This window comes from Erinaceus europaeus, chromosome 4 (assembly GCF_950295315.1).
Source record: "Erinaceus europaeus chromosome 4, mEriEur2.1, whole genome shotgun sequence".
In the NCBI taxonomy this organism is placed as follows: Eukaryota; Metazoa; Chordata; class Mammalia; order Eulipotyphla; family Erinaceidae; genus Erinaceus; species Erinaceus europaeus.
In genome coordinates, this window is record NC_080165.1 from 91906002 (window position 1) to 91918600 (window position 12599).

The window sequence follows — 12599 nt, forward strand, 5'->3', positions numbered from 1 at the left end:
CTCCATATAGTGCCTGGGGCATCTTGTACTATAAACCTGAAATTAAGGAACACCCCCCCCCCGCCTGTATAGGGAAGAGTACTTTTGAGGTTTATGAAGTATGCATATTTTACAGGTAACCGAGGGCTTCTTTTTGAAGTTGGTGATGCTGAAGAAGGATTGAACTTGACCAGAGCCACCCCTGGGTACAGATGGGAGATTGTTCCTAATGCCAGTTCTCCATTTGGATTTTGGTCAAAAGAAGGACAACTTTTCAGGTGTGTTGTAGAAAAAGTAGTAATTCATATCAGAAGCCTCTTTGTTGCTGTTGTTTTGGCTTGCTGGGGATTCACTACTCTGAGGTGATTTTTTTTTCAGCTAGAAAGACGTAGACCGAGACAAGAAGATAGAAGACACAGTGGTCTACCATAGCATCAAAGCTTCCTCCAGTGCACTAGGGGCCATAGTTGAACCTGGGTCATGCACTTGGCAGAGTAGGCACACTATTTAGGTGAGCTATTTCGCCACCCCTCTTTTTATTGGCATAGGTGAGAATAAGGAGACAGACACATATAGCAGTGAGATTTCTAGGGGAAAGTTTATAACACTCATCAATACAGCCACAACAGGGTTTGACTACTGTTTTCAAACTCAAATACCACAGTTTTTTTTTTTGTGCAGATTTTGATCAATATATAAAATTTAATGCTTTTACAACTCAGTTTATAATCTGCTTCAGATTATATTCAGATTATTATTGGGGTGATGAGCTAAATCAGGAGATTTGATATTGAGCAGGGTGTAACTTGCTACAAGTTCATGGTGGAGAGCTAACAACTGACACCTAGCTGATATAAAAGAAAGATACAAGGATTTGTTCATACACATATGAGGACTCAAAGGCTTGTCAGCAATCAATTCTGTTGGAGCAACCACCCACCATAGAAATATAGACCCCAGCTCTTTTTGGAAGAAGACAGGTGGAGTAGCTAGAGCGGTAGAGTTCTAGCTCCATGCTTCTGACTCACCAGGAAGCCATACCCACAACCATGCCATTTACAGATTCCAGAAAGACCCTTGTGGAGCCAGGCTTCAGCAACCTGAAGTCTCTGGAGAAAGTGTGTGTAGACTTCCCCAGGGGTACAAAGGAGAAGAATTTGAAAGTGAAGGCACCAATTCACTTGCCTACTAAGACTCACTACAAGGAAAGCCCCCTGTGGTGAAGGCTATAAGACTTGGGGTCCTATCCAAATGAGGACCTACAAGTAACTCATTGATTTACACAGTCCTGAGATTGTTAAGCAGAATCACTTCCATCAGTATTGAGCCAGGAGCTGAGGTTAAAGTCCCATTGCAGATGCTTAAATAAGCCTTTATAGAATAAACTGGTAACTTCTTAGAAAATAAAAAAGAAAAGAAAAAAGAGATATAGACCCCAATGGCCTATGATGGCTGTGGAGGCTCCTATGGGCTTTGTGAGACCTTGTTACCTATAATAGTGACAAAGGTGTGATGCTAAATTTCCTCTTTGGTGTTCTGTGAGTATTTTTAATCCTCTCAGGGAAAATGCTTAATTTTCTACTATTCTAAAGTGGGCTTAAAACCGACAAAGCTACAGAACTGCTCAGAGATATTGTCTGTGTGTGCTCTCAGTATCCATGTAGATGATAGATAGAGCCTTTACTGTGTGATTGGTATCTTCTCCCTTTGAAATGCTTTTTAAAGAAATTGGTCATGGGGACAGAAGAGATAGCATAATGCTTATGCAAACAAAGGCTCATGCCTGAGGCTCTGAAGTCCTAGGTTCAACCTCCCTACACCACCATAAGGCATAGCTGAGCAGTGCTCTGGGGAAAAATAAATAAATAAAAATACTAGCTGAGGTCCCAGAGGTAAAGGGTCTAAACAAACAAGGTTTTAAAAAAATTGTTATTTTTATTATTACTACTGTTATTATCTCTGGAAAGGAAGGAAACACTGACAAAAACCATAGGATAAGAGGGGTACAACTCCACACAATTCTCACCACCAGAACTCTGTATCTTATCCCCTTCCTTGATAGCTTTCCTATTCCTTAACCCTTGGGAGTATAGACCCAATGTCATTGTGGGATGCAGAAGGTGGAAGGTCCAGCTTCTGTAATGAGCTTCTCTGCTAAACATGGGTGTTGATTCATACTTTCAGCCTGCCTCTCTCTTTCCCTAGTGGGGTGGGGTTCTGGGGAATCGGAGCTCCAGGACACATTGGTGGGGTTGTCTGTCCAGGGAAGTCTGGTTGGCATCATGCTAGCATCTGGAACCTGGTGGTTGAAAAGAGTTAACATAAAGCCAAGCAAGTTGTTGACTAATCATAAACCTAAAGGCTGGAGTAGTGCAGATGAAGAGTTGGGGTGGGGGGCATCTCCATTCTGTAGATAGTAGGAACATTTTAGTTATATTCCAAAGGGCCTGTGGGTATACTAGTTTTTTCCCCCCTAAGCCTGAAATTTGGTATGCAGGTGGATCCTAGTTATTGTCTGGGGAGATGATGTCATGGCTGGAAAAAGGACCAAAAAGCTGGATCAGGGAAGAGAGTAGCTCTCAAATATGGGAAAGGTGTAAAAATATTGTTGACTGTAAAACCTATCTATTTGATGTGATCTGGGGCTCATATTCAGTTTAGGAGCTTATGTGATCTCTGCATCCCTGTAGAGCTGAGCTCACATTCTGTGGTCATCAGTAGGAACATTCCAAGCTGCCCCAATATCAGGACCCATTTTCCTCAGGTGTAGTATAGAGTATGTTGTCTGTCCATCCTCCCTTCAGAGGTTGGAACATTCCATACCTTTGTTGATCCAAGTTGAGGGTAAGGTCCTATGGAGGCCCACAAAGGGGTCTGTTTTGTTGTTCCTGATAGAGATGACAGGTAATAATGGAGAGAGGGATTTATTTGAGGTCTAGGCCTATCCTGTCTGTTTGGGAATCTCAGGACTTTCCAAATAAGGTCCCAGCTGATGGGGTGGCCTGATAGTGACTAAAGAGTCATCATTAAAGAATGCCAGTCTCTTGTCCTTATTCAGCTTTTGCAGTCCTTGCTTTGATATGGATAGCTTGGGAGTGAGTGAGGGAAGTATAATAGGAAATAGGTGAGGAGAGTATCTAAGTCTAAGTAGAAACTATTTCATTATGAACTCCATACTGACTCACTGTAGACTATTGTGTACTTTTGCTTTCAGGTATATATTTTGCCTTAATTTATGAATACATGTGAATATATGCCTTATCTCATGGGACCTGGTCTATATCTAAGTTTTGGGACTTTGTTGGGTAGTGAACCACCTGGAATGGAATTAGAGAATCCTATGAAAGGGAGGGTCTCACCCGAGTAATTAGGGTGAAAGGTTGACATTCCATGCCTGACATCTCTGGACACAGTCTGAAGTGAAGCATACCGAGGTGGTACTTTTTGCGTTGATTAGATTGGGATCAGCAGATGAGATATCATTTGGTATGGATTGAGAGAAGTAAGCAGGAAAGTGAACCCCACTCTATAGGTTCCAGGACTGGGGAAATACAGGCTCTATAGAGGAAGTGGGAGGTTCCTGCTGTCTTAAGGTTGTTATAATCACATTATTTGGCAATTGGGTTAACTTTGCAAAATCCCTTTTTTGTTGTATTATACTTAACATTCACCATAATTTATGTCCTTTGATATTATTTGTATATAGTTGTGCCACTGATTGCTTCTGTTCTCCCTGGTCTAAGCTTTTAAGAGAGTCAACATATCAAAGGCTTAGCCTATGATCTGTGCATTAAAAAGTTTGAGACATTCAATCAATTTTCCCCTCTCATATTAATTAGTTATTTATATGAATGCAGATTAATAGGAATGTACATAAACACCATTCCCATCACCAAAAGACTGTCCCATCCCACCCCCCACCCCTGCCTATCCCATGAAGCCAAACATACACCCTCACCCTTAACACAGGGTTTTTACTTTGGTGCCCTACCCCAAATTCAGTCAAATCCTGCTTTGAGTTTCCCTCTCTGTTCTTCTTTCTCAACTTCTGTTTATGAGTGGGATCATCCCATACTTGTCTTTATCCTTCTGACTTAGCTCACTTAACATAATTCCTTCTAGCTCCATCCAAGATGGGTCAGAGAAAGTGGGTTCATTGTTTTTAGTAGCTGCATAGTATGCCATTGTGTATATATATACCACAGCTTTCTCAGCCACTCATCTGTTGTTGGGCACCTGGGTTGCATCCAGGTTTTAGCTATTACAAATTAGGCTGTTATGAACATAGGGGTACACATATCTTTTTGGTTGGTTGGTATGGAGTCCTTGGAGTATATCCCTAGGAGAGAAATTACTGGGTCATATGGAAGGTCCATGTCTAGCCTTGTGAGAGTTCTCCAGATTGCTCTCCACAGAGGTTGGACCAATTTACATTCCTACCAGCAGTGCAAAAGGGTTTCTTTGTCTCCACAGCCTCTCCAGCATTTGTTGCTGCTGTCCTTTTTGATGTATGCCATTCTCACAGGGGTGAGGTAGTATCTCAATGTTGTTTTTATTTGCATTTCTCTGACAATCGGTGACCTGTAGCAATTTTTCATGTGTTTGTTATCCTTTTGGATCTCTTCTGTAGTGAATATTTTATTTTTGACCATTTCTGTCTCTAATGCTGGCTTGTTAAAATTTATCTTAAGCATTTAAAGACATATGGACTCATTTTTTAAAAATGTGTTTATTAATTACTTATTGGAGAGAGAAAAGTCGAGAGGTAAAGGAGAGACAGGGAGATAAGGAGTGAGAGAGTACTGCTTCACCCCTTGTGAAGCTTCCTCCCTACAAATGGGGACCAGGGGCTTGAACCTGGGAACTTGTGAATGGTAACATTTGTGCTCCATCAGGTGTACCACTGCCTCGTTCTATGTGGGCTTCTTTTTCATTTAATTGCCTGTAGTATGTTTTGAAATAGCTAGCTACAAATTTTAGTTTGAAATTATTGATGGTTTGATTGACTTTCTCAGTGGACCATAGTTCTTTTTAGTTAAAAAGTTTTTGTGGGAGAAACAGAAAGATCAGTGTGCCATTCAGTCATCTTATACAGAGCTAAGGATAGAAACCTGGGGCTGATCCATGTAAGACTTGCACTTTACCACTCTGTAAAAACTGTGGTAATTGTCAAGAGAAAATGGAGGCTAAGTAGAGGTACCAAAACTCTGGTGGCATGTAGTAAATATTATACATAGGTGGTGTACCTTACTATAGGTGGATATTTCGAAACTATACTAAAATCTTATAGTGATTAAAACCAATATAAAGTTGAATAAAATATTACTTGGGGGTCGTTTCATTTATGTCATTTTACCCCCATCTGAAGCATGACAAAAATGTTCAGGAGTTGAGTGTTTGGGAGGATAAAATAATATTTTTTTTAGTATTTATTTATTTATTTATTCCCTTTTGTTGCCCTTATTATTTTTTTTTATTAATGTAACTACTATTGATGCCGTTGTTGCTGGATAAGACAGAGAGAAATGGAGAGAGGAGGAGAAACAGAGAGGGGGAGAGAAAGACAGATACCTGCAGACCAGCTTCACTGCTTGTGAAGCGACGCCCCCTGCAGTTGGGGAGCCTGGAGCTTGAACCAGGATCCTTATGCTGGTCCTTGCACTTTGCTCCACATGCGCTTAACCCGCTTTGCTACAGCCCAACTCCCAAACCAATTTCTTATTGCATATACAAATCTGATTTGTGATTTGTGCACACTTACAACTATATGACAAATTAAAAATGGCTAGTCCTTAACACAAATTGGTGATCTAATTTCTCATGAAGTATAAATGTATTTCTATAGGTGACAAAGAACAAAAGTTTTATGAGGGGTGGAGGGGGCAGGTGGTGGCTGGTGGTGATGCACCTGCTTAAGTGCTCACATTAGAGTGTACAAGGACCCAGATTCAAGCTCCTGGTCACCACCTGCAGGGATAAAGCTCCATGAGTGGTGAAGCAGGGCTGCAATATCTCTCTTTCTTTCTTTTTTATTTTTATTTTTATTTTTTATATTTATTTATTGATTCCCTTTTGTTGCCCTTATTTTATTGTTGTAGTTGTTGTTGGATAGGACAGAGAGAAATAGAGAGAGGAGGGCAAGACAGAGAGGGGGAGAGAAAGATAGACACCTGCAGACCTGCTTCACTGCTTGTGAAGCGACTCCCCTGCAGGTGGGGAGCTGGGGGCTTGAACCAGGATCTGTATGTAGGTCCTTGCACTTTGCAACACGTGCACTTAACCCACTGCACTACTGCTCGACTCCCTTATCTCTCTCTGTCTTTCTTCCTCTTTATCTTCTCTTCTCCTCTCAATTTCTCTTTGTCTCTATCCAGTAATAAATGAATAAATAAAGTATTAAAAATATAGCAAAATAAAGCAAACTTTGGTTGTTGATCTCTATTTCCAAAAATATTATTTACAATTGATTGAGTTCCTACTGTGGGACAGGTTTTGTACTTGTTAGCTATGTTATGTTATGCATATTTATTTATTTATTTTTACCAGAGCACTGCTCTGGCTGGTGGTGTTAGGGAGTGAACTTGGGACCTTTGGTGCCTCAGGTATGAAATTTTCTTTATATAACTATTATGCTATCTCCCCAGCTCTAGGTATATGTTCTTAAACAAGCTTTCAAGCATCCTTATGCTATGACTACAGCCTACTGCAAGGAATATTGTAGCCAGTATAAAGGCATGAAGGAAGGCACCATAGGAACAACTATTTCTAGAGTATTGCAGCCAATCCCAAAATACAAGGCAACCATTTGTTGAGCTAATGTTTCTGTACTTGGCTGCTCTCTCACTGTTGTGCTCCTCTGATTTCTAGAGCACGACTCAGTGGGTTCTTTGTGGCCCCAGAGACAAATAATTATACTTTCTGGATCCAGGCAGACAGTCAAGCCACTCTGCACTTAAGTCAATCAGAGGACCCAAGGACCAAGGTACTCACTTTCTCATTTTTCCTTTATCATACCTCCAGTCCTCTACTTGTGGAGGGGGGGAAGAGTAAAGAAGACCTCATGTTCTACAGCTCATACCATTAGCTACCCAGAGATTTGAATTGTCTTTTTAGAGGGGCAGTTAAAAATTTAATTTAAAATAACTTTTGATTGGGATATAATTGCCATGGTTTTAACTGTTGATATGTATTTTGCAGAATATGTTGGTGACTATTGTTTATTGAACATTCACTCTAAATTGCACACTATGTTACATCTTTTACAAACCTTGTCTTTAAACTTCACAATATCTCTACAAATTATGTTTGTCACTTCTTCTATGGAAGAAATTAAGACTTTGACAAGTTTGTGTGGTGAATCCATACAGAGTATTAAAATAACATTTAAGGGGATGGGTGGTAGCACACCTAGTTGAACATACATTTTACAGTGGGCAAGGACCTGGCTTGAGCTCCTGGTCTCCACCTGCAGGGGGGAAACTTTGTGAGTGGTGAAGCAGTGTTACAGGTGTCTCTCTCCCACCCCTTTCCCTCTCAATTTCTGGCTGTCTCTATTCAATAAATAAATAGAGATAATAATAAAAATTTTAAGGAAAAACATTTAAAATCCAAACCAAAAATTTTCTCACTTCAAAACTTGTGCCTTTTGCACTGATTTCAGATGGGGTATAACCAATTTCATGTAGGGGTGTAACCCTACATGAAATTTCAGATGGGGTATAACCAATTTCATCAGCTTTGAATGGTAAGGAAAGGCACTTTTATCAAATTGGCAAATTTCATTATTGTTATGGACAACCATATTTTTTATTAAATTATTTTTCTTTTTATGAAATTTTCTAGTTGATCATATAAGGTCAAGATTTAGTACTTTACATTATTATTATTTTAAATTTTCTTAGGATAGAGAAAAGTTGAGAATGATGGGGGTGGTAGAGAAGGAGAAAGACACTTGCAGACTTGCTTTGCTGTTTATAAAGCTCTCCCCTGCAGGTGGAGAGTAGAGGTTCCAACCTGGGTCCTTGCCCATGGTAACGTGTACTCAACCAAAATGTGTAACTGTCTGGCCCCCAATTCATCCCATCTCATATGACTGTCATTTAGTCGACAAAGAAAAAGTGGGTAAGAATATGGATTGGGGGAGAAAAAAATAATTGGATTCTAGAGTGACTAGTCTAATTTGTTGGAAAAGGAAAACCAGCATGCTAATCTTAACCTAATTTTGATAATGAAATGCTTATTTGGACACAGGTGAAAGTGGCCTCCACCAAGGTGGGCACTGCTGACTGGTTTGACTCTTGGGAGCAGAATGGCAACGAAGGGAATTGGCAACAGAAAACTTCCAAGTTGGAACTGTTTGGAGGAGCCAGATACTACCTGGAAGCAGAGCAATATGGCAGGGCTCCTAGCAGGGGGATGAGAATTGGTGTCCAGATCCACAACACATGGCTGACTCCTGATGTGGTCAGCACTTACCTTCGGGAGAAGCATCAGATCAAAATTCATGCTCAGAAAACTCCAGAAATTCAGGTCTGTGTCTCTTCCTAGCCACATGTGGTAGGGTTCAGAGACTGAACACCAAGATTCATTATCTTGTCTAGTAGATCACTGACTAGGAGCCAGGGGAAGCTGATTTGTAATAACTTTGCTGTCAAGCAAACAAACAAGAGGACATCTATTCAATAGGGTTGTGAGGATGTTTAAAAAGGTGGAAATCTTTGGTACATGCAACAATGGGGCTTGAACTTGGGGCCTCATGCTCCCAAGTCTAATACTTCAGCACTGTGCCTCCATTGCTAAGTTTCTGACATGTTTTCCTTGCTGTATTTTTGGGCGTAGGGGAGTGTATAAAGATGAATCAATATGGACACCACTCTCTAAAGTTAATATGGTAAAATTGGTATACAGATAACCACAGAATAAAGGAGAAAGTAAGTAATATAAGATATTAAAAGTCACCTAGGCCTTACTTCATACTAGAAATACAAATGTGGACAACAAGAAATGTGTTGGAAGCAAAGCAGAGACTTTAAATAAGTCTCTGAGTAAGTGATTGTGCTTCTGTCTTCCACTCCTCTCTTGGGAAGGAGTATTTATTAAAAAGGACTAAACATGGACCAGTCAATGGCAACATGCAGGTCTCACACTCAGAAAAAAAAAGGATAATGGATAAATGGATAAATGGATAGTACATATGGGGATATGTACTATCTCAAGATGACACCTGTGAGGCCATCTAGTGTGATGGCTGTGATGACACCTGTGTTCCACAGAAGTTTCTAGATGACAGCAAGTTAGGAATAATTGAAACTTTAATATAAAGGGGACAGCAAGCAGTGGAAGCCTGGCATGAGAACCCAGATGGTTCTGTGGTTTCATGAGCACATTTCTGAGTCCTGTAACTCTTTATAGATGTTGACTGTGTCTGGTGGAGGCAGCTTTTCCCTAACTTGGGACAATGTTTCCAGCCAGTCAATTCCTGCAAATGCCACAGCCCATGAGGTGAGGACTTTCTTCAAATAATGGAAGGGGGAGGGGGAACGAGTGGTCTTTATGCCCACAGTATGGACTTTTTATAATTTTTTTTTAAAATAACAGATTCAAAAAGCCCTTGAGGAGTTACTTGCAGTCAAATGTCAACTGGAACCCCTTTCTGCTAACATTCTGCTTCGGCTTGGATTTGAACAAGGTGCTGTCACTGGGTTGACCATTCACTCTGTCTTTTTTGTGTTCTTACTGTGTTTTTAAATATTTATTTATTTCCTTTTTGTTGCCCTTGTTGTAGTTATTGATATTGTTGTTGTTGGATAGGACAGAGAGAAATGGATAGAGTAGGGGAAGACAGAGAAGGGGAAAGAAAGATAAACACCTGCAGATCTGCTTCACCATCTGTGAAGCAACTCCCCTGCAGGTGGGGAGCCAGGGGCTTGAATTGGGATACTCACGCAGGTCCTTGCTCTTTGTGCCATGTGCACTTAACCCGCTGCACTACCACCTGATCTTATTGTAAAATGAAAACAACCTTCACATTCTCTCCAAATCTCCAGACAGAGTCAAATAAAGATAAGAGAATTGGTCTGGAATAATAGTTCACCCTATAGGGTGTGTGCCTTGCCAATGCATAAGACCTGAATTTGAGTCCTGGAACCACCTGGTTGTTGGAAAAGCTGCAGTGCTGTGGTATCTCTCCCCTGTCCTCTCTTTGTATTTCTCTTTAGAGAAGTACAAAGAGGAATGAAGCCTGGGAAAATGGAATTGCTTATGATAACTGGTGCTTTTGCATTTGGACAGTGAGTGGCCAGAGTAGGCACATGTTTGGGAAGAAGCTGCTTGGAGTGGTTATTAGAGAAGGAATAGGTGTTGCTGCCAAGCTACTGGGTGGGGCAAAGTGTTAGCCAAATGTGCCTTATGCCACAGAGTAGGAGGAAAGAGAGTATACTTTGGGAAATAACCAAAGTATATGAATCTTGTTTAATTCATATTGCATTTTTTATTTATGCAGTAGTGGATATTGAACCCAGGGTCTTGCATGTGTATTCTGTTGCTCTCTAGCCAGTTTTTATGTAAAAATGTCTGTGAGAGTATGAGATGGCATAGACAGATAGGTAGGTAGGTAGATAGATAGATAGATAGATAGATAGACAGACAGACAGATAGACAGGGCAAAGTACTGTGGGATCATTAGACTTGTCCAGACTTTTTGTAGCTGTTGCGATGGACTAAGGGAGGGGAGAATGCAGGGCTTCATATATTCAAGACAGGTGTTCAACTACTTAGGCACTACCCCAGTCCCTTAAATTATGACAAAGGTTGATGAAATTATGGCTGACATTTCTTTACTTTGATTCTCAATAGTTTTTCTTATTTGATGTACAAATAAAATGTTAATAGAGGGGCCAGGTGGTAGCTTACCTGGTTGAGTGCACATGTTACAATGTTCAAGGACCCAGGTTCAAGCCCCTGTTTCCCACCTGCAGGGGGAAAGCTTTGTGAATGGTGAAGCAGTGCTGCAGATGTCTCACTGTCTCTTTCCCTGTTTGTCTCTCCATTCCCTCTCGATTTCTGATTGTCTCTATCCAATAAATAAAGATAATAAAAATTAAAAAAAAAGAAAAAATAGTTATAAATTTTCTTGTTCTTGGTCAGACAGAATGAGTTTCTCTTAGCTGGAGCCTTTAACTGGCAGATACCACCCCATACACAAAAATCCAAGCCCGACCCAACTTACCTAGAATGATTTATCGCCATCAGAAAAGTCATGACACATTTTTGCATAGAAAAATTCATCATGACTTTTCTGACAGCTTAGTCCATCACAATGAACCCATAGCCCATCCCCTTCAATGTATTAAGATGTTTTGTGGGAGTCGGGCGATAGCGCAGCGGGTTAAGCGCATGTGGTGCAAAGCGCAAGGACCAGCGCAAGGATCCCAGTTAGAGCCTCTGGCTTCCCACCTGCAGGGGAGTCGCTTCACAGGTGGCGAAGCAGGTCTGCAGGTGTCTGTCTTTCTCTCCCCCTCTCTGTCTTCCCCTCCTCTCTCCATTTCTCTGTGTCCTATCCAACAATGACAACATCAACAACAGCAATAAAGCAACAAGGGTAACAAAATGAAATAAATAAATATTTTTTTAAAAAAAAGATGTTTTGTGTTACTTAACATTTATATCTGCCTTCCTATTCTATCCAAACTGCATCCAGGCCTAGAAGGTTTCAGCTCTGATGGGGATCTCACCAATAGGATTGAACCCTTCTGTGGTAGATTTAGTCTCCAACAGCCTCGATACCTTGTCCTAAAACCCCTGGCTGGCCAAAAGGGCTACCAGCTTGAGCAGTATGCATATGTAAGTAAAAGCATTTCTGCTTTCACAAAACGTGGATGGGGAGGGATTGATAGAGGGAGGGGTTGGTTTTATTCCCTGATTTGAGAATGAAGAACCAGGAGCATCAAATAGCTATTTCTATAATCTACCCAACATGCTTTAGTCTGAGGTGCTGTGTTTCTTAACTGCTGTTTCAGATGTAAATTTACATTCTGGTCCTCCATTGGCTCATTGGTGCATGGAAACAAATGTCTTCATAGTGGCTGAGAGACTGTGGCAGCTTTTCTGTGCACTATTGTTTCATTTGCTCTCTAGGGATAAGAGTGCAGATTCTACTGTCAAACTATCTGGTTTTGACTTCTGACACTCTCACCAAGGTACCTCCACTGTTGTTGTTTAGTTTACTTGTCTATAATAATGGGTGCTAATGTGACTTGCCACTTGGGATTGTAAAGTGCTTGTGCAGCAATTAGGGCTGAGTTATTATTCCCTGTAACCATTATTATTGATGAATCGATTGCACGTTTTTGGAACACCTCTTAGATCCTTTTTCTGTTCATAGTACTATCATCCTTCTTAACAATGTGCAACAAGATTTGCCCCATGGGAGCCAGGGTGACTGGGCTGGTTGAGTCCATGATAGGAGTTTCAAGTCCTTTCTGAGTCAAGTTGTACTGGAAGCCAGAACTAAATGTTCTTTAAGTTTTTTTTTCCTTCTCTGTAGCATATACTCCAGGTAGGGGTGATTTTGCCTTCCTGGGGAAGACATACAATAACTTTGAATTATTACAGCTGTCATC

At 40.7% G+C, this 12599-nt stretch overlaps 1 protein-coding gene across 8 annotated transcripts in view; it reads left to right on the forward strand.

Moving 5' to 3' along the window:
* PKHD1 (PKHD1 ciliary IPT domain containing fibrocystin/polyductin) overlaps positions 1 to 12599 on the forward strand; it is a 617401-nt gene that overhangs the window by 37787 nt on the left and 567015 nt on the right. For 7 of the 8 annotated variants that reach the window (XM_007516520.3, XM_060190048.1, XM_060190049.1 and 4 more), the window contains 6 exons: positions 116 to 257; positions 6847 to 6961; positions 8230 to 8508; positions 9391 to 9480; positions 9577 to 9667; positions 11678 to 11820. In XM_007516520.3, the coding sequence (XP_007516582.1) occupies positions 116 to 257; positions 6847 to 6961; positions 8230 to 8508; positions 9391 to 9480; positions 9577 to 9667; positions 11678 to 11820 (860 nt within the window). Of the gene's footprint in view, positions 1 to 115; positions 258 to 6846; positions 6962 to 8229; positions 8509 to 9390; positions 9481 to 9576; positions 9668 to 11677; positions 11821 to 12008; positions 12177 to 12599 lie in introns of those variants that run through there. The other variant, XM_060190052.1, reaches the window with a different exon arrangement.